At 42.0% G+C, this 23,589-nt stretch overlaps 1 protein-coding gene across 1 annotated transcript in view; it reads right to left on the reverse strand.

Moving 5' to 3' along the window:
* The window catches only part of kdm6a (lysine (K)-specific demethylase 6A), a 65,556-nt gene that overhangs the window by 13,252 nt on the left and 28,715 nt on the right, over positions 1 to 23,589 (reverse strand). The window contains 13 exon segments of the mRNA XM_080038388.1: positions 490 to 1,391; positions 2,038 to 2,136; positions 2,848 to 3,177; positions 4,595 to 4,702; positions 5,787 to 5,861; positions 6,518 to 6,607; positions 7,492 to 7,632; positions 8,706 to 8,925; positions 10,636 to 10,663; positions 10,666 to 10,730; positions 11,909 to 12,032; positions 19,851 to 19,944; positions 22,246 to 22,280. Coding sequence (XP_079894514.1) covers positions 490 to 1,391; positions 2,038 to 2,136; positions 2,848 to 3,177; positions 4,595 to 4,702; positions 5,787 to 5,861; positions 6,518 to 6,607; positions 7,492 to 7,632; positions 8,706 to 8,925; positions 10,636 to 10,663; positions 10,666 to 10,730; positions 11,909 to 12,032; positions 19,851 to 19,944; positions 22,246 to 22,280 — 2,311 coding nt within the window.

The following is a 23,589-nucleotide window of genomic DNA, read 5'->3' on the forward strand; positions in this document are numbered from 1 at the left end:
ATGTTTTTATGTCCTAGAATTACCGTGTGATGTTCTTGTTGTTTTAGCTTTGTCCAATGTGTAGGCCAAGGTTTGACTGTGTTTTTACTGTGTCATATTGTTGTTGTCTACTGGTTAAGCAAAATGTAGCACAATGCCCAAGACTAATTTCCTTAACAGGACAATAAAGTTTACCCTGACCCTGACCCTGACTCAAACTTCCAAGATGTTCGGTAGATTTTTCAGTATTTTTCTGCTGTCAGATTTAAAAATTAAGATCCTTTAAGGCCGTTAATAACAATGCAGTTCATAGTTTGATTGGTGATTAAGGATAACTGTTGCTATAAAAATCTAAAATTATCATCATATAAATTATTCAAGTGTCTTACTAATGTAATGTAGATTTTGATGCATTATCAGTTTGTCAGATTTCAAATTTAGGAACCTTTTAAGGCCATTAACTCCTATGTGTGTTCATAGTAAGATTAAGGGGATGACTGTTCCACATACCTGCACGCTTTGAGCACCTCAGCGGAGCTCGGGTAGATGGAAACCGAGGACCAAGATGGCGTCAGTCCGCCGTGGAGCGAAGTCTGTTTCCCTGACGGCTCGGCCTTTAGCGGACTGTGTGAGTCGTCCCCATTCTGCCCATTCACCGCGGGTGGCTGTGTGCTAACGTTAGCTTTACTACTAGCATTACTATTAGCATTACTGTTAGCGTCTGCATTGGACGGGCTGTTATTAAGGCAGGACAGGCTGTCGTTCGTACTGTCATGTTGCGATGACGGCGGTGACAACAGTGGCTTGGCGTCGTCACCGTTACCATGTAGACCGTTGTTTATTTTATTATCTCCATGGCTACTGTGGTTATTGTTGTCGTCATTGCAACTACTAGTACTACTACTGGTGTTGCTATTCGTGCTAGCATTGGCTTTACCCTTTAGCAAGGCGGATAGCTTGAGAATCGGATTGTCTGAATTGTTGTTTTGAGCGTTTATTAAAACGGGGGACCCGGGAGAACGAGAGAGTGAGAAATCCTCTTTGCCCGGACGTGATTGGTTATGATTATTAGCCAATCCCTGTGCAGGGGAGGGGGAGGGAGAGGGAGAGGCGGGGTTTATTAAGCCAGGACTTGTTTGGGTTTGGGGTTGCCCTGTAGAATGCCTGATAGGCCCTGAATGTGTGGTGTCTTTGGTAAGGACCCCTGAGGTAGGTGGAGTGGTGTTACTGGTGGTGGGAGAGGTGTGTGTAGGGGAGGACAGGTGAGGGGAGGAAAGGTGTGTGTGAGGGGAGGACAGGTGTGTGTGAGGGGAGGGAAGGTGTGTGTGGTGGTTCGGGGTCGTTTGGGGCGACGTGGGCGAGAGAGACGAGGCTGAGGACGAGGCAGTGCACGGGCCGGAGGAATGTCCCACCTGAGAAGAGACGAGAAAATACAGAATATAATACAATTAAAAACACAATTTTTATTATCAAAAAACAAAAATGCAATGAAAAAAAAATAATAAAAATTACAAATCAATAACTAAAAAATTGCAAAGAGGAAAAACTTTCATCAGATTCCTTTTTTTCACTACAAAGAAGAGACGTTGACGAGCTGAAAGTAGATTGTTGATGATTAAACAACTATGATGAAATATGTGTTTTGTTCATTTTCATTCATTTCATTTTTTATTTTATTTCAGACATATCAAAAACAATACAAAACTAAATGAAAAGCACAAAAATACAACAAACAATTTATGTTTAAAAGACTTCACAAAAAGAAAAAAAAGAAAGAAAAAAAAGTATCTGTATTGATGTGATATGCCCGAAAAGGAGCAGGAAGAAGTATACACTTATTTAATCCTACCCCTTTTCCATAGTAAAAAAATAAAAATAAAAATATAAAAAAATAAAAATAAAAATAAAAATATAAAAATGTTTATTATATTCGCTTCATGTAATCCATATAATCTCTATACAATTGGCGATACTATTGTTCGAAAAGACACAAGCAAACAAAGTGGAATCACATGTTTGTTTGCGTGTGTGCGCGTGTGCGTGCTAAGGATGTCCTACCTGATTTAAAATGGCAGAAGAAGAGAAGGAGGAAGTAGAAGAGAAAGGAGGTTCTCCATTGGGACCGGCCGAATGGGAACCTGGACCTTTGTCAAGCCCCTGGAACAGAGAGAGAGAGAGAGAGAGAACAAAGATATAATTAATAACAGAACCAGCCAACATTTCTCGCTTAACACAAGACTCTCTTCCATAATTTTTTGGCATTTTCAAGCTTTATTAGACAGTACAGAGTTGAAATGGGGAGACAGACAGAGAGAGAGAGAGAGAGAGGGGGGGATGACCTGCAGTAAAGGTCCACGGGTCGGATTTGAACCCGCGACCACTGCAACGAAGGCCGGAGCCAATATGGTACGCACTCTATCCACTACACCACCGGAGCGCCCCGACTCTCTTCACTCTTTGCCAAGGAGATTACACACAGCGGTTTATCCCTATCTCTCTCACGGAATTTATGATTCTGGCAACCAATCAACGGACTGCGTTGTGTAGCTCCACCCCTTTTTGGGACTGCTCGATACCCCAACGAAAGGGTTGTGAAAACCAGGCTTAATTAATACTAGACTAAAACCCTGCAGCCATAATAACCAGTACACAGAATCAGTGTGATAAAAATCAAAACTAGTTTAGTTTATTTTTTCCACATACAAATCGATTAAAAAGAAAACATGTAGTTTAAAAAAATCAATTAAAATACATGTGAGGATGTGGCAGAAACCTGTACAGGCTTATATAAAGCCACAACCAAGTACGCACTTAATCTAAAATGCTGCCATAATAACCTAACCAGTGCATATCTCAGTGTGCACGTACCTGAGTGTTAGTGTTGCGCGTCTGTCTGCATGCGTCCCGGGCCAGGCAGTGAGAGAGAGAGTGAGGTAGAGAGTTGAGCAGGTTGTAAGGCACGTTGCTGTTGGTAGTCCCGTTGCTCGTGGACGGACTAGAGGGGCAGAGACCGTTGGCTGTGGTTGCTGTGGAGACCCCCGTTAGCGTCCCCATAGCGATAGATGTTGTTGTGTTGTTGTTGCTGTTGTGGTGATGATTGAGAGGGGAGGGGCTTAAGAGATGGGGCTCTGCGATTGGACCGTTTGGAAGGCCGGGACGCGACTGGCCAACCGCCGCCGCCGCCTGCTGCTGTTTCATCTGATACAGAAGAGAGGAAGAAAAATTCACATTAAACAATCAATCAATCAAAATGGACTCCACTTATAAAGCTCTTTTCCCTGGTTTTTCACAGACTCAAAGTGCTTTACATTGTTTTGTACACTTTCACCCAATCACACACACATTCATACACCGATAGCAGCAGCAGCAGCTACCACGCAGGGTGCAAGCTAACTATCGGGAGCAATTCGGGGTCCAATGTCTCTTTGCCCAGGGACACTTGGACATGTGGCGGGTAGGGCGGGGGATCGAACCTCTGACCCTGCACTCCAGAGGCGACCTCCCTGCCCACTTTGCCACTGCCGCCCCGAATCAATCAATCAATCAATCAATCAATCAATCACCTTTATTTTCACTGGAAAGACATTGATGTTTCCCTCATTTACAGTGAGCATACACAAACACAATCACAAGGATAACATATAACAGTATATAAGTATAAGTATATAAAACAGTCACAATGACTGATAGTTATAACTAGGGAAGGTATTTCATCATTTGTGTGGTTATATATGGGACCAATCCAATCCAGTATCGGTATTGGGTCTGATATGGCTCCAATCTACTAATTAAATATCTAACTGACGCCGCTGCTCCAAATTCAATAGTCCGTTTTTTTTTTTAATCTAATTATTTTAAGTAGTGTGGTTTGTTTTTGTGCTGTTGTTTGTTCAGAGTTGTTGTTGTTGCTGCATAACAATAAATCGTGTGTGTGTGTGTGTGTGTGTTTCTCTGCCTGTCTGCCTGCCTGCCTGTCTGTGTCTCTCCCTATTTGTCTGTCTGTCTGTCTGTCTGTCTGTCTGTCTGTCTGCCTGCCTGCCTGCCTGTCTCTCTGTCTGTCTGTCTGTCTGTCTGTCTCTCTGTCTGTCTGTCTGTCTGTCTGTCTGTCTGTCTGTCTGTCTGTCTATGTATCTGTCTGTCTATGTATCTGTCTGTCTGTCTTTCTGTGTGTCTGTCTGTCTTTCTGTGTGTCTGTCTGCCTGCCTGCCTGTCTGTCTGTGTCTCTCCCTATTTGTCTGTCTGTCTGTCTGTCTGTCTGTGTCTCTCCCTATTTGTCTGTCTGTCTGTCTGTCTGTCTGTCTGTCTGTCTGTCTGTCTGCCTGCCTGCCTGCCTGCCTGTCTCTCTGTCTGTCTGTCTGTCTATGTATCTGTCTGTCTGTCTTTCTGTGTGTCTGTCTGTCTTTCTATGTATCTGTCTGCCTGCCTGCCTGCCTGTCTGTGTCTCTCCCTATTTGTCTGTCTGTCTGTCTGTCTGTCTGTCTGTCTGTCTGCCTGTCTATGTATCTGTCTGTCTGTCTTTCTGTGTGTCTGTCTGTCTTTCTATGTATCTGTCTGCCTGTCTGTCTGTCTGTCTGTCTGTCTGTCTGTGTATCTGTCCGTCTGTCTGTGTATTAACCTGTTGTTGGTGTTGCTGCATCAGAGTGAACTGATTCTCCAGCTGCTCCAACATCTGAACCTGAGGAGGTTTGAGACTCGCTCTGTCGCTCCTCAGCTGATCAAGGCTCTGAAACGGTAAACAACAGGGACGTTAGATCAAATCCCTTTTATTTGTAAAGCCCAATATCACAAAAAGACATTTAAGGTGCAGTGTGTAATATGACATCATCAAGAAAGTTCTAGAATGCAACACTCCCTGGGTAACCCCAACCCTTTAGAATAATAACAGAAGCTACAGTGGCCTTCAAGGACAAGAACAATTCTAAATTTTAAAAAATGCACCTGATGACATTCCAAAAACATGGATTCCTCCATAAGACTTACCCTCGCAATGCACAACATGTATATTAATATTTGTAATTCTCCGCTCAGGAGGATAATTCAGATTATTGGCAGAGGTGATTTTACACCAATGAGGACATATTTATGAATGAGGATATTGATTTTAGCTTATACATTACTTAAAATGTTACACAGTGTCCCTTTAAATCAACAACTCACATTAAATACATGATGTATACAGCTTTGGAACAAGTTAAAAGACTACTCAGAATGATCAGTGTCTCTGGATTTACCATTTATAGCTAAAATGTGTTTGAGTGAAATAAACATTTTACGTTATTTAGAATTATCGAGAACATTTTACATTTCACCCAAAATACTGTTATATAGACAATTTGTATTAATGAATGTAGAGTTGCCTGTCTGTGTTTGTCTGTTAGGCTTAACTGTTTCCAAAGGGGACCTAGCTTTACCACAGCATCGCTACGCCGAGCGGGAGAGATACACACACACACACACACGGACACACAGGGACAGACACACACACACACACACCCACACACACATATACAGGGACAGACACACACACACACACACACTATAATGAACACAAAACATTATGAATCCACTTTGGTTTTCAGTTTATAAAACAAAACGTATAAACTGTGTCCAGTCCTTTTTTGGCATTGTTATGCTTTATTGATAGTGTAGAGACAGAGTTGAAATGGGGCAGAGAGGGGAGTGACATGCAGAGGATGACCGCGGGCTGGAATCGAACCCGGGTCCGCTGCTGGCCGAGGCCCATGTGGGGGGGGACGCCCTACCAACTGAGCTAAGGGCGCCCCCTTGTCCTCCTGTCCTTTTCTTACCTGCAGTTTCTGTGGAGTGAGGTACCAGCTGGGGATTTGCTGGCTGGGTCCGTTCACCCACGGGTCAGAAACTCCCTGGAAGAGAGACGGGAACATGTGTCACGCTACAATGGTAAAATCTCAGAAATCCCTGATGAAAAATCCCAAAGCCAAGGTGATGTATATGTCAAAATGTCTCCTTATGTGTCTACCTAACAGTCCAAAACCAAAAGATATAATTTATGAAACCGATAAAAAACATAAAACAATCCTATTTCAAAGCCAGTGACTTAATGGTTGGTCGTTTTTTCCTTTATCAATGACTTAAAGGGTGCATTGTGTAATATGACATCATCAAGTAAGTTCTAGAAAGTTCTAGAATGCAACGCTCCCTGGGTAACCCCAACCCTTTAGAATAATAACAGAAGCTACAGTGGCCTTCAAGGACAAGAACAATTCTAAATTTGAAACAATGCACCTGATGACATTCCAACTATGACACTATTATGCACTAAATTAAATGTTCTTATGGATATTATAATTACTTTCTACAAAATCTGCAAGGAAATAAAACCCCAAATTCTACACACTGCAGGTTTAAACAATTAAATTAAATATCAAAATAGTTTCAAACACATTTAGGAAAAAAAAAAATTAAGAAGAAAAATGATGTAATATCTATAATTGAAAAAGTAAATGCTCTTATCTGTACTTGTGGAGCACAACAGTAATGTGAATACTGTTCTCTGTACCTTAGTTGGGCTGGCGGTGCGCTTCTTCTTGGCGGGACTGGCCTGTGAGTCTGTGTGATTACTGTCAGACTGTCCTGCTTCCTTACAGGCCTAGAGGCAGAGACAGACATAGAGTGTGAGGACACAATGGACTGACTCTAATAATAATAATAATATATTCAATTTATAAAGCGTTTTTCTCACACTCAAAGCGCTTTACATATTTTTTTAATTTAATAAATATTTTTATTTTTTATTTTTTTTACTATGGAAAAGGGGTAGGATTAAATAAGTGTATACTTCTTCCTGCTCCTTTTCAGGCATATCTCAGAAATACAGATAATTTTTTTTTTGTGAAAACATAATTTGTTTATTGTATTTCCATGCTTTTCATTTTGTTTTGTATGTTTGATATGTCTGAAAGAAATTGAATCAAATCAAATCAAAAAAATACATAGGAGCACAACAGTAAAGAAACAAAGGAAAATGTAGAGTTGATGGGGCTACAATAACAATCATAGCAAAGCAGCTTTCAAACCATCCGGATTAAAAAGTGGAGACCGTGATTCTATAGAATGTTGTTGTCAAAGTCACTTGTTGTCAAAATCAGTGAATATCTCCTCATGATCCGCTACCCGTCTGTACTGTGTGTACTGAAAAAATCCAGTGTTAATACACAGCCTAGGCTCTGTAAACGGTTATATTACAAAGTGTATGTAAACAAAGGGGGCCCACCATAGCTAGCAACATGCCTGTTTACAGAGCCTAGGCTGCGTATTAACACTGGATTTTTTTTTTAGTGCATACACAGGTAGCGGAATGTCCCGAAAAAAGACTAAAATCTCTTGTCTTTTGCTGGTTCTCTTTTCTGGAGGGAAAATGAGACCGTTTCAGAAATATTTAAAAGTTCCTCATAGCACCTTTAATTATCCTTATAAACATATTTCTCCCCAAAAAAAACTGTCCATAATCTCTCGTATTCTGCTGGTTCTCACCTGCTGAGCCTGTGCAGTGGTCAGGGCCCCCTGTCTGGACGTGAGCTCGGCGGGGATGGGAAGGCTCCAGGCCTCCTCGATGCTGGGAAGCATCTTACTCTTGTTCTGCTGCAGGATGCCTGGCTGGTTACACAACTGAGCCTACAGGAGAGAGAGGGTAAGTAAGTAAGTAAGTAAGTAAGCTTTATTTATATAGCGCCCTTCACAGACCAGGGTCACAAGGCGCTTCACAAATCTTAACACATTTTATACACACACTCAAACACCGATGGCAGTAGCTGCCATGCAAGGCGCTCTCTGAACTATCGGGAGCAATTTGGGGTTCAGTGTCTTGCCCAGGGACACTTCGACATTTGGCGGGTAGGCGGGGAATCGAACCTCCGACCCTGCACTCCAGAGGCGACCTCCCTGCCCACTTCGCCACTGCCGCCCCGAAGACAGTACGTTTAATAATCAGAATAAGAAGAATTTATATTATTTATACAGCGCTTTTTTTGGAGGGCACTCAAAGACTTTAGTGCTTAGCTTTGGGGTTAGCAAGAAAAGTCACTATCAAGACGACAATTCTTAAAGGAATAGTTCAACAAAAGTTTTTTTCTAGCTTGTTGTGTCACTCTGGTTCAAGAGAAAGGCGACAGAAACCATTTCCTGTAACTGTGAGTGTGTTTTTGAAGAAGAAATGGGGGAGAAAATTGCAGTTCACCGAGTGGCCACTGACTCCCATGTTAAATAGACCATTTTCACAGCAATATTAAAACCTATTTAAGACCTGGTACAAAAACCAAGTTAGGGCGCTGTCTGCAGTGGAAATGCAAACTAGATCTAGGGTTACCGTTCTGAACCAAACCAAACTGTGCTACTCAGTGTAAACGAGGCATAACAAACAGGGCTGGTTGATTAGGGGCGACTGTGGCTCAGTTGGTAGAGCGGGTCGGCCGATGATCAAAGGGTTGGAGGTTCGATCCCCGCCCTGCCACCTGTGTCATAGTTGCTGTGTCCTTGGGCAAGACACTTCACCCACCCTGCCTCGTGTGAATGTCGATAGTTAGCCTGCTATCGGTGTGTGAATGTGTGTGAATGGTAACGTGGGAAAGGAAAACAGGTCTCCCTTGCAAAAGAGTCTTCGGTCTCAATGGGATTTACCTGTAGAAATAATGGTTAAAAATAAAATAAAATAAAATAAATTAGTATGAACATTATAAACGTCCCCCTACCTGCAGCAGTTTAATGCGCTGTGTGAGAGCAGCGGTGTTCAGACAGGCTTTGCTGCGCGTGGCGTTGATGTAGCATTTGATAGCGTCGTGCTGCTGGCCACAGGACTCGTAGAGCGTTCCCAGGTCCATCCAGGCGGCTGAGTGACTGTGGTCGAGCTGAACTGCACAGATATAAGCCTGCAGAGCGTCCATAGGCTGGTTCTGCTGCTGGTACAGCACACTGGGAGATAGGGGGGGGGACATTTTAATTTATTATCCATGTTAAAAGGTGCAGTGTATAATATGACATCATCAAGAAAGTTCTACAAAGTTCTAGAATGCAACGCTCCCTGGGTAACCCCACCCCTTTAGAATAATAACAGAAGCTACAGTGGCCTTCAAGGACAAGAACAATTCAAAATTTTAAACAATGCACCTGATGACATTCCAACTATGACACTTTCAAGATGGCAGCACTAGGCCTTAGTCCAAGATATGCAGAAATATGGACATATAAAAGACCCTTTCTAAGGTTCTGCTGCTGGTACAGCACACTGGGAGAAGGGGGAACAATGGGGCATGATTATTTTACCTTATTTGCTATAAGACATAATAAAAAAAATATTATTCTGGAGATTTATTTTTAAATGCTTTATTTGGGGATTTCTTTTTATTATTTTTTTATTTTTTTAAGAACACAAACAGACAACTGAAAAAGTGAAACACAAACAAAAGACAAAATAAAATAAACAACTAACATGGTGTACTCTACTCTACTGGTTTCTAGGGACATTGTTCTTGCTGTGTGTGCGCTCTGAATTTCTTTGGGGTGTTAATACACAGCCTAGGCTCTGTAAACTGGTGTGTAGACATGAGTATCAACCGTCTTTACAGTAACATAAGGTTCTTATGTAAAGAGTGACTGTGGTCAGATATAAGCCTGCAGAGCTGGTGGGCTGGTTCTGCTGCTGGTACAGCACACTGGGAGAAAGGGGGGGGACATTTTAATTTATTATCCATGTTAAAAGGTGGAGTCAGAGATTCTGGATAACTGGTGTGTAAACCAAGTGGTCCACTGTAGCTAGTAGCTCGATGGCGTTTTGTCCTCCCAACGGAGCCTTGTGTGTGTGTGTGTGTGTGTGTGTGTGTGTGTGTGTGTGTGTGTGTGTGTGTGTGTGTGTGTGTGTGTGTGTGTGTGTGTGTGTGTGTGTGTGTGTGTGTGTGTGTGTGTGTGTGTGTGTGTGTTCACGTTTGTGTGTGTGTGTGTGTTCACGTTTGTGTGTGTGGGTGGAAAAGGTTGTAGAGCAGGGAGGGAGGTTGTTTGTAAAGGCTGGTTCATGAGAGACCTTTCAAGTGTGTGTTTGTGTGCGTCACGTGCATATTTGTGTTCCTGTGTGTGTGTGAGTGTGTGTATATACGTTTGTGTGTGCAAGTGTGTATTTACGTGTGTGTGTAATAGATAGAGAGTGTGTGTGGGGCTTGGTGGCAGCTAACATGCCCGTTTGCCAGGCTGTGTTTTAGCCTTGGTGGCAGCTAACATGCCCGTATGCCAGGCTGGGTGTTAACACTAGATTTCATGTCAGCACGCAGACAGTACGGAGATATGTGGAAATATTCAGATTTTTTTTTTTTTTAAATCAACTTTTAATTTCCAATTAATATATATTCATACTTCAAAAATCATTTAACTTTCAGCTATCCAGTTTAGGATCAGCTTTTCAGCATCCAATGTTTCTGCAGGAAATGTATCTTCTAGTTTGAACTGTTTCAACACAGAAGTAGATCAGAAGCTCAACTGAAATGTAAAGCCCACTGAGACAAATGTATTTGTGATTTTGGGCTATACAAATAAAACTGATTTGATTTTCCTTCACAGGGCTTGTGAATAAGAACAGTATACATATCCTCTGTGTAACCTCTCAGCAGCCCAAGTACAGATATCTCCTCTCACCCTATGGAGCACCATGTGTCGGCGCTGGTGACTTGTCGATGGACTGACGGTAAGAGATGAAGGCATCCTGCACCTTCCCAATGCTGGAGTAGCACCTGAGACAGACACAGAGAAATATTTTCATTTTCATTTTTTATTTAACTTTTATTTATCCTGGAGAGACCAATTGAGGGGTGACCCTCATTTACAATGACGTCGAGATCAAACAAATTCAAAGGGAAAAACAACAATACATAAACAATATTCAATGCAAATACATCAAATACACAACAACAGGTGAAGAGAAAAACAATTGAAACATTTACACAGTGGTGAAGAGTGGCAGCAATTAAAATGAAATGGGTGAAAGTACAATATAGCCTAATTAAAACAGTTACAGGTAGAGTTTGGCAGATTTAAGATAGTTTCTTTAAATTGGTTAAATACATGAGATATGAGAAACACAGGGTGGTAAAACATAGGCCTTGGTGATTTGACTTTAAAACAATATCACATTAACTGGACAATTTACCTTGATTACAATTAAGAAAGTTTATTTAGTTTTTTGCCCTGATAAGTCACTGACAAGGTTTGTTTTGTAAACATGTTCAACTTTTAAAGCTGGGATTTTTTTTTTCTTCTAATAAAAAGTGCAAAGCTCATCTTGCTCATGGAAGAGAGGAAAGAGACGTGTGTGAGATATGAGAGAAGAAAGGTGGTTCAACATCTCCTCACAGGTAAAAATACAGTGAAGATCAATTTTAAACAATGACAGAAAAATCTGAAGTTCGTTCATCGTTTTGGGAAAATGTATTAATATGTGCAGCTCTGGCATGGGCGTTTTTTGGGAAAAGCGAACTGTTTTTTAAAAGGTTTGGCAGTTAAACCGACAGCAGCAGAAGCCCAGAACTAGAACCAGGTTTGCCATATTTATTAACATGCCCAACACCCACACACACACACGTAAATACACACTTACACACACAAACATGAACACACACTTGAAAGGTCTCTCATTAACCAGCCTTTACAAAAAACCTCCCTCCCTCCCTGCTCTACAACCTTTTCCACCCACCCACACACACACTCTCTATCTCTCTTTCTTTCTCGCACACATACAAACAGACTCGCACAAATACACACAGACACACACGCTCTCTCACACACACACACAAACAGACTCGCACAAATACACACAGACACACACGGCACGCTCTCTCTCTTTCTCTCTCTCACACACACACCCAGCTAGCCCCACCCACCCACACACACACACACACAGAGTCTGTCTTACCTGCCGAGGAAGTACCAGGTCTGCCCTGAGTTGGGGTCTGACTCCAGACTCTTCTGCAGACACTGGATGGCAAAGCTGCTGGTGCCTCTGTCCCCCAGCGCCTCCACCGTGTGATGCATCCAGCCTGGCGGAGAAGACCAAAACATTACACTCAGTTTCAGCGGTTTAAAATGCCCTTTATAGCACTTAAACAATGCCTGGGAGAGGACGCAAAACGTTACTGTCAGTTTATACATGTTTAAAATGACCTTTAAAAGGGACACTGTAACATTTTAAGTACTTTTTTAGCTAAAATCAATATCCTCATTCATAAGTATGTCCTCATTGGTGTACAATCACCTCTGCCAATAATCTGAATTATCCTCCTGAGCGGAGAATTACAAATATTAATGTTACATTTTGTCCATTGAGCGGGCAAGTCGTATGGAGGAATCCATGTTTTTGGAATGTCATCAGGTACATTGTTTACAATTTAGAATTGTTCTTGTCCTTGAAGGCCACTGTAGCTTCTGTTATTATTCAAAAGGGTTGGGGTTACCCAGGGAGCGTTGCATTCTAGAACTTTGTAGATGATATCACATTACACAGTGTCCCTTTAAAACACACTTTGAGTTTTAGCTTATGTCTTGAGTTGCCAGTGGATTTAGAATAATACGAAAAGACATACATTTATTGTATCCAGCAAAGCATTACAGGCAGAATGAAAGGTTTAAAATGACCTTTAAACCTGCAGTGTGTAGAATTTTGGGTTTTATTTCCTAGCAGATTTTGTAGAAAGTAATTATAATATCCATAAGTACATTTAATTTAGTGCATAATAGCTGAAAAAAAAGTTTTGAATGATTATTTTTTCCCTTAGAAAGGGTCTCATATATGTCCATATTTCTGCATATCTTGGACCAAGGCCTAGTGCCGCCATCTTGAAAGTGTCATAGTTGGAATGTCATCAGGTGCATTGTTTAAAATTTAGAATTGTTCTTGTCCTTGAAGGCCACTGTAGCTTCTGTTAATATTCTAAAGGGTTGGGGTTACCCAGGGAGCGTTGCATTCTAGAACTTTGTAGAACTTTCTTGATGATGTCATATTACACACTGCACCTTTAAACACTCAAGCAAGGCCAAGAATATTTGGAGTGTTTGTTTATTAAGGTGGAGTCAGTCAATCTGGTGAACACTTGTCAAAATCAGTGAATATCTCCTCATGATCCGCTACCTCCCTGTACTGTGTGTGTGCTGTAAAAAATATCCAGTGTTAAATCACAGCCTAAGCTACATAGGCAACAACATGCCCGTTATTAGCGCCTAGGCTTTGTGTTAAACCTGCAGTGTGTAATATGACATCACCAAGAAAGTTCTACAAAGTTCTAGAATGCAACGCTCCCTGGGTAACCCCAACCCTTTAGAATAATAACAGAAGCTACAGTGGCCTTCAAGGACAAGAACAATTCAAAATTTTAAACAATGCACCCAGTGTTTCCCACAGAATTTTTTGAAAGTGTGGGGGGGGGGGGGGGGGGGGGGGGGGGGACATACCACCGGACCCCCCTAGGGGGGTCTGGGGGTATGCTCCCCCGGAAGAAAATGTTGTACCTTTTAAATGTTAAATGCATCAATCTGGTGTACTTTGAGGAACACTATTCCTATATAAATGGTGATTAAGATGGAGTTTAACACACTTATCAATGGTTAATGAATAAATAATTTTCTATGATACACATTTGAGCCATCAAAAAAATGAAGCAAAGGTGGTGGTTACCTGTGGTTCAAAAGAGTGAACACAAGCGCCCTTTTGTTTTATTAGATTGTTGAATTACTAGTACTCAAATAACTGTGACTACAATCACGAAGGATAGCTCACAATATTCTTAGAGCAGGGTGCTCTGCTGGAAAGGCAGCAGGCGCGCAAATTACCCACTCCCGACTCGGGGAGGTAGTGACGAAAAATAACAATACAGGACTCTTTCGAGGCCCTGTAATTGGAATGAGTACACGTTAAATCCTTTAACGAGGATCCATTGGAGGGCAAGTCTGGTGCCAGCAGCCGCGGTAATTCCAGCTCCAATAGCGTATCTTAAAGTTGCTGCAGTTAAAAAGCTCGTAGTTGGATCTCGGGATCGAGCTGACGGTCCGCCGCGAGGCGAGCTTCCGTCTGTCCCAGCCCCTGCCTCTCGGCGCCCCCTCGATGCTCTTAACTGAGTGTCCCGCGGGGTCCGAAGCGTTTACTTTGAACAAATGAGAGTGTTCAAAGGCAATACAGTCACAGCGCGTGTTGACACCGCAGGGGGAGGGGCTGATTGACTCGGGGAGATTGAAGCCTCGATCCCTCAAGCGGCGCTTTGATAATACGTCCATGATTGAAGGAAATATTGTTTCTTGAGATCACAGCGCGAATCACACGTTAAAGATTTTTATGCGGAAATGCTATTGTTTCCAAGTGAAACTTGCGCATTGCAAATGAAATGTATACATGTATATTTTTTAAATAGTAAAATATACATAGGCTATATCAAAAAAAAAAAATAATGAAAGTGTGGCGGCCCGCCACGGAAAGATACATTAGTGGGAAACACTGAATGCACCTGATGACATTCCAAATATGACACTTTCAAGATGGCGGCACTAGGCCTTGGTCCAAGATATGCAGAAATATGGACATATATGAGACCCTTTCTAAGGGAAAAAATTATAATAATAAAAAAAAAATTCAGCTATATGCACTAAACTATATGTACTTATGGATATTATAATTACCTTCTACAAAATCTGCTAGGAAATAAAACCCAAAATTCTACACACTGCAGGTTTAACACTGGATTATTGTTTCTCTTAGCACACACAGTACAGACAGGTAGCGGATCATTTTGACAAAAAGTGATTTTGACAAAAAGCGTTCTCCAGAATCGCCGTTTCCACCTTTAAGCACTTTGTAACAAATGTATAGCGCTTATTATTGTTATTAAAAACAGGTAGAGTCAAGTAAAACAAAAAGCTAGGACCACCGTCTAAAACGCAAATATGGATTTGACTTGTAAAACCAAACAAACGGCTCGTCTGGCCAAAGCTCCAAACGAAAGAGGCAGACAAAGAGGGGGAGGGGAGTTTCTTTACACACACACACACGTAAATACACACACACACACACACACACACACACACACACACACACACACACACACACACACACACACACACACACACACACACACACACACACACACACACACACACACACACACACACACACACACACACACACACACGTAAATACACACTTGCACACACAAACGTATATACACACACTCACACAGAAACACAAATATGCACGTGACGCACACAAACACACACTTGAAAGGTCTCTCATGAACCAGCCTTTACAAACAACCTCCCTCCCTGCACTACAACCTTTTCCACCCACACATAGAAACCTGAACACATACAAACACACACACACGTGAACACACACACACAAACGTGAACACACACACACACACACACAGAGCAACGATTGGTTATTTCAAACAAACAAACCGACCTAAGCACACACACACACAAACGTGAACACACACACACAAACGTGAACACACACACACACACACAAACGTGAACACACACACACACACACAAACGTGAACACATACAAACACACACACACAAACATGAACACACACACACACACACACACAGAGCAACGATTGGTTATTTCAAACAAACAAACCGACCTAAGCACACACACACACACACCCCCCCCCTCCTCTTCCACTATACACCTGTGGCAAGCTCCACAGGTCACCATGACAACCTCAGCCCACTAGACTGGGAATGGGTTTTACAACTGGGAGAGAGAGAGGGGGGGAGAGGGGGGATGGGGGTCTACAGAGCGGAGAGGAAGGAAATAGGAATCTGTGTGTTGGCAAAGCATAATCTGGTCATACACACACATCTCTTATCCACCTGTATTATGTTCATATCACCTCAATAAGTTATCAACCTTTACAATTAAACCTGCAGTGTGTAGAATTTTGGGTTTTATTTCCTAGCAGATTTTGTAAAAAGTAATTATAATATCCATAAGTACGTTTAATTTAGTGCATAATAGCTGAAAAAAATGTTTTGAATTATTATTTTTTCCCTTAGAAAGGGTCTCATATATGTCCATATTTCTGCATATTTTGGACCAAGCCCTTGTGCCGCCATCTTGAAAGTGTCATAGTTGGAATGTCATCAGGTGCATTGTTTAAAATGTAGAATTGTTCTTGTCCTTGAAGGCCACTGTAGCTTCTGTTATTATTCGAAAGGGGTGGCGTTACCCAGGGAGCGTTGCATTCTAGAACTTTGTAGAGCTTTCTTGATGAGGTCATATTACACACTGCACCTTTAAGCAATCGCTCACGACAGGCGGTGGAATGTGCTCATTATATACCACTGCACACAGACGAAACGTAAATTCACTTTAACCTAGCGGACATTTTAAAATCTTGCCAAAAGAAAAAACACTCTGCATGTATCCTCTATGAGTTCTCTCCTACTGTAGGCCTACCTGCAGCCAAATAGACGCAACATGGCAACTACTGAAACGTCAACTGAAGTCCTAACTCTCTATAATCACCCATTTGGTAATATTTTTTTTATTTTTAACCTTTATTTATACAGATAAATCCCATTGAGACCGAAGACTCTTTTTCAAGGGAGACCTGTTTTCCTTTCCCGCGTTACCATTCACACACACATTCATACACCGATAGCAGCAGGCTAACTATCGACATTCACACGAGGCAAGGCAATATGTTGCGTTACCGTTGAGTTAACCAGTTTGCAGGCTATCCTACGCTAGCACGTGTAGCATACTGGTGTCCGCAGGCTTGTGTGGTTGTGCGGACTAGTAAAGCAGTTTCATGCATGTTGAAAATACAAATTTAACAAAAGGTCCGTGCCAGTCTTGCGGGTCTGATTATATACGAGGGCATGTGCAGACGGCTCCCATCCCATACAAACTAAATGATCGAGAATCAACTTGTGACCTTAAAATCCAATGGAGAGTTTGTAGAATCCTGACACCCCTTTTTACGATACCCATCCATAATATATATATATTTTTTTTAACCTTTATTTCTACAGGTAAATCCCGTTGAGACCGGAGACTCTTTTTCAAGGGACACCTGTTCCCATTCCCACGTTACCATTCATACACCGATAGCAGGCTAACTATCGACATTCACACGAGGCAAGGTGGGTGAAGTGTCTTGCCCAAGGACACAACAACAATGACACAAGTGGTAGGGCACATAGAAGATGATTATTCAATTATTCTTAAAAAACAAATATGTCTTTCCTCCTAACTGCCTCTGACCCTAAATACTCAAACACTCATTGATCAAAAGCAAATTAAACCTAATAAATAACTAGCCTGGTCCAACCTGACCATCGTACTTCATTTCATTTGTAGAGAAGGTCTGGACTCGCTCAATTGACAAACGTTACCTCACTTGAAGGCGGGTGTCTGTTGAAGTTTAAAACTATTGGATCTGGCCAGTGCCACTCTGGATCTGCCAACCAATCGCATAACGTTTGGTCGTGATGTATGTCATGCGCCGGCTTCTGACTACAACTGAAACTGGCGCACGACCTCAACGTCGTTGTTCTCAGCCACTCCCTCTGTTCGCTGATTGGACCGGTATAAATCTACCGGAGAAAACCCGCGAATATACCCGCGGACCCAGACTGACTACTGAAGGGAAATGCAAATTGAGCGGAATTCCATCTGACCAACATCAACTGCACAATCATTTTCAAGTTCTTTACAACCACATTCATCAAAGAATATGCAACCTCTGTGATTTTAATTGTGTTGGAGACGAATACCATGTACTTTTTGAGTGTAAAAATGTGGATGTAATGTATTTTAGAAAAAAGTACCTGCCAAATTATTATGTTTATTTTCCATCCATGACCAAACTGATTTCACTTTTGAGGGCAAGTAGGCCAGGGGTTATTGTTAAAACAGGTGCCTTTTTGAGAAATGTTTTGCCATTGTTTAAGTGATGTTTTTGTTTTGTTTTTGTTTTGTTTTTCCTTGCCGTGCACCATTGTTTTGTTTTGCAATGATTTCAGTTGAATTGTGTGCTCCATGCCATGTGCTATGGCCGTGAGCCGTAATAAATAAATGAAATGAAATGAGACACAGACCAACAACAAGTGATTAAATTAACAATCAAATCAACTCTAAAGCGCATGTCATGTCATGAGATTCTCTGTCATGTCCGTGTGACTGTTAAGTGAAATGCATGTGGTAAATTCATTATCAGGATAGCAACTCTCTTAAATGCATTTGAGAGCACGTACAAGTCTACTGCCTGTGTGGGGGAAGGGAACCAGAGCAAAAAACAATGCTTGGCTACAGCACACACACACGTTTGTACAGCTATACTTGTGAGGACATTCATTGACATAATGCATTCCCTAGCCCCTTACCCTAAACCTAACCATCAAAACTAAATGCCTAACCCCAACCCTTACACTAACCATAACATAAACCTTATTCATACCTGAACCTTAAGCCCTTTAAAGGCCTGTCCCAAAGGGAGAACCTGCAAAAAATATCCACACACACACACACACACACACACACACACACACACACACACACAGTCACACGCCCTTTGACAAACAGGTAGAGAGATACAGAGAACTAGTTTGTGTGAATCTCTCCAGAACACACAGCTCAATGCAATCACAGTCCAAACACAGGGTTCCCACACTTTTGTACCAATACATTTTCAAAAAAATTCCATGACATTTTAACCAATTTCCATAACCTTATTTAAGTAGGTAGGTCTGTAGCGCAATCATATAACACACGCACACACACACACGCACGCACGCACACACACACACACACACACACACACACACACACACACACACACACACACACACACACACACAGACAGACAGACAGACAGACAGACAGACAGACAGACAGACAGACAGACAGACAGACAGACAGACAGACAGACAGACAGACAGACAGACAGACAGACAGACAGACAGACAGACAGACAGACAGACAGACAGACAGACAGACAGACAGACAGACAGACAGACAGACAGACAGACAGACAGACAGACAGACAGACAGACAGACAGACAGACAGACAGACAGACAGACAGACACACACACACACACACACACACACACACACCGTTGTTGCAAAGCCATACATTATTAAACACAAACTTCCCAGGCATTCTTGCAGATAGGCAAACTACTAACTGTTGTTTGATGGCTTTACCCAAAAAGACAAACTGCCAACTAGCTACAACCCAATGTGTGTATCACGTGTTAGCAGACAAGTTTAAACAGTCACACTAGATTTTAAGCAATAGTACTTCAAGGAACTATTTTCACATAACGTTAAAGGCCTACTTCACCGGTTTGAATATGAAGGTGTATTGATTTCTGAGATCCTATGTAGTATAAATGTGCAAAAAAAATTAAAATCGGTTCATCCTAGCCTGAGAAAAGGCAGAATACATAGGATCTCAGAATTCAATACACCTTCATATTCAAACCGGTGAAGTAGGCCTTTAAGACCTGTTCAGAGATTTTTATGAATAGGTTTTAAAACACAAGCGAAAACAAGGATACATTCCATACTTTCCCATAACTTTTCAGCTCATTCCAAACAATTTCCAGGCCCCCCCAAAAAAATCCACTAGTTTTGAAAAATGTCTGAACTTTTCCAATAATTTCTTGACCTTAAGAACCATGCAAACATCGCAGACATATTATAAAATGCACTAGCTTATCATTGCTACACACACACACTAACACACACACACACACACACACACACACACACACACACAAACAAACACAAAAACACACACTTAAAGATACAGAATGCATAGCTGTTAAAACGTTATGTTCATAAAGTTACACTCACCAAGTTGTTGCAGTGTTGTGGCCTTCACCTGCGCCGGAAGATTCTCGGTTTGCAGCAGAGTTTCATACGCTTCTTTCGCCGCTCTGTATTTCTTCTAATGAACGAAGGAGAGGAAAGAGAGAAAAGGAGAGAAGAGAGAGAGAGGGAGAAGGGGAGAGAGAGGGGGGTGGAGAGAGATAGAGAAAGAGGGAGAGAGAGGGGTGGAGAGAGAGAGGGGTGGAGAGAGAGAGAGAGGAAGAGAGAGAGAGAGAGGTTGTTCAAGCCAGACAGGGTCAGTGTGTTTTATGACCTATCTGGACAGACACAAAGAAGTCTTAAGACGACCTCACACTCATAATGACCAGACAGTCACACACACACACACACACACACACACACACACGGGGGAGGGTCAGAGTGGACAGGCCAGACTCAACACGTTGTCTGGCAGGTTTAAGTGTGTGTCTGCTGCACTTTAGGTGTGTGTGTGTGTGTGTGTCCATTCTTTGCATTGTGTGGAAACCTGATCTGCGTGGTCCGAGGTAAACTCAACTGTGTTTGTTTTAACTTGCCGACCTCACCGACCTTGGGGTCTGAACCATACGAAGAGGCTTTTGTGTGTGTGTGTGTGTGTGTTGTGCCCGGTGTGTGTGTGTGTGTGTGTATATATAGGTTAAATGTTATCTTATCAGCTCAAACTGTGCAGAACCTAAAGCTCTCAACACGCATTGAGTTTTGTGTTAAAGGGACACACACACACACACACACACACACACACACACACACACACACACACACACACACACACACACACACACACACACACACACACACACACACACACACACACACACACACACACACACACACACACACACACAGAGTCTGGTTGTGCATCCTGTCTGGACACCATAAAGACACCTCGGGGTAAGCGCTGACACTTTGGGACATAAATGAGAAAAGGCCCAAAGTGGCTCCTTCCTGTTTAAACGGACGGACCGGACACTGTGACAACACATCTGACTATCTGTGTCTCTCCCAAGATTCATTCAGAAGGCCAAGTGCAGTAAACAATGTCATTTTTTTTTTACTTTAAAGGGACACTGTGTAACATTTTAAGTAATGTATTAGCTAAAATCAATATCCTCATTCATAAATATGTCCTCATTGGTGTAAAATCACCTCTGCCAATAATCTGAATTATCCTCCTGAGCGGAGAATTACAAATATTAATGTTACATTTTGTACATTGAGCAGGCAGGTCTATATGGAGGCACCCATGTTTTTGGAATGTTATCAGGAGCATTGTTTAAAATTTAGAATTGTTCTTGTCCTTGAAGGCCACTGCAGCTTCTGTTATTATTCGAAAGGTTTGGGGTTATCCAGGGAGCGTTGCATTCTAGGAAATAAAAGACAAAATTCTACACACTGCAGGTTTAAAGACTATTCAAGAATATTTAGGAACCATGATTCTTGATAAAATACTTCACGTGTTTAAACCTTCGAGCAGCTAAGTAAGTAAGCTTTATTTATATAGCGCCCTTCACAGACCAGGGTCACAAGGCGCTTCACAATACACATTTTTTATACATACACTCAAACACCGATGGCAGTAGCTGCCAAGCAAGGCGCTGTCTGAACCATCGGGAGCAATTTGGGGTTCAGTGTCTTGCCCAGGGACACTTCGACATGTGGGTAGGCGGGGAATCGAACCTCCGACCCTGCACTCCAGAGGCAGACTCCCTACCCACTTCGCCACTGCCGCTATCTACACAACTGCATCCAGTCCTCCTGCATCCACACTATGTTCACTTTAATATCTTACTGGAGCGTATATTGTATGCAATGTAAATCCCACTGGAGGCAAATGTGTACGTGTGATATTGGGCTAAACAAATAAAACTGATTTGATTCTGATTTGATTTGCATACAAAACAACTTGGACTCCAACCTCAAAAGCTTTCTATAGAACTGTTTGCACAACACCATGAATCCCAACCTTAAAAAGGTGCAGTGTGTAATATGACATCATCAAGAAAGTTCTACAAAGTTCTAGAATGCAACGCTCCCTGGGTAACCCCAACCCTTTAGAATAATAACAGAAGCTACAGTGGCCTTCAAGGACAAGAACAATTCTAAATTTTAAACAATGCACCTGATGACATTCCAAAAACATAGATGCCTCCATAAGACTTACCCTGCTCAATGTACAAAATGTAATATTAATATTTGTAATTCTCCACTCAGGAGGATAATTCAGATTATTGGCAGAGGTGATTTTACACCAATGAGGACATATTTATGAATGAGGATATTGATTTTAGCTTATACATTACTTAAAATGTTACACAGTGCCCCTTTAAACTGCCTTTAACTGCCATTCATTTTCAAACATAAATAGTAAATGCTTTCTTACCTGGATCTCATACAAGTGAGCAATGTGGAACTGGACTGTGGAAGCAGAAGCAGAGGAAAAGAAAACGGGTTGAATTATTATTATATTAATGTTATTTATAAAACACATGGATCCTCCCTGGAGCTGCAGTTGGTACAGATAGCAAGGCAGCACGGAGCACAGATGGGAGAGAGGAGAGTACATGTAATCTGAAATCCCTCTGTGTGTGTGTGTGTGTGTGTGTGTGTGTGTGTGTTACAGTGTGTGTGCATGCGTTTCTGTCAGTGTGTGTGTGTGTGTTTCTGTAAGTGTGTGTGTGTTACAATGTGTGTGTGTTACAGTGAGTGTGTGTGTGTGTGTGTTACAGTGTGTGTGTGTGTTTGTTTCTGTAAGTGTGTGTGTGTTTCTGTAAGTGTGTGTGTGTGTGTGTGTGTGTGTGTGAAAGCTATTCCAATTCTGTCTCCATGTGCTATCTCCTAGGCAACACAGGCTAAGGCAGAGGCAGTAACAGAGAGAGAAAAAAACCGCTCTGTAAAAATATCCCTGTGCACTTTCAATAATATGTTTTCGATTCAATTCAAAGCTTTATTGGCATTAACGTTTCAATGACAATGATGCCAATTTACTTTATATTCATATGGTGCACGTAATCTGTACACTGTCTGTGTCCTTGCTCTACTGTTGTGTTTATGTGTGTCTCAGGTGTTGCTCTCTTCACTTGTGTTTTGTCTTCATTTATTTAATTGCCAATGACTGCTGCCACACACCCCCACACACACACACCCCCCCCACACACACCCCCCCCCCCCCCCCCCCACACACACACACACACACACACCCCCACCCCCACAATCGTTAAAGGTGCAGTGTGTAATATGACATCATCAAGAAAGTTCTAGAAAGTTCTAGAATGCAACACTCCCTGGGTAACCCCAACCCTTTCGAATAATAACAGAAGCTACAGTGGCCTTCAAGGACAAGAACAATTCAACATTTTAAACACCTGATGACATTCCAACTATCAGGCATGCAAACTCATAAGCCATGAAAAAGGTGAGAAGTCCGAAAACAAACACCGGTAGGGGGGTCTGGATGTTAATCTGCAGTGACAATCCGCCAACCGCGGCCGTTAACCAGCATGCGCATAAATCAATGCAAATGGCTGTAAAACAACGGTTGGCAAACTCTGTGAATGTATTTAAAAAGTGATTCACATAAACCGAGTAGGCACTAGGGTTGCCACCTTGGATTTAGGAAAAAAAGGGACACTTGATGTTTGGGGCGGAGGGCTCGGCCATTATTAGGCTACCAGTTCAGACTGACCAGTGTAATGACCTATAATAACCATAAACACCTACAGTGCTT

This window comes from Ammodytes marinus (genome assembly GCF_949987685.1).
Source record: "Ammodytes marinus genome assembly, chromosome: 12".
NCBI classification, from domain to species: domain Eukaryota; kingdom Metazoa; phylum Chordata; class Actinopteri; order Uranoscopiformes; family Ammodytidae; genus Ammodytes; species Ammodytes marinus.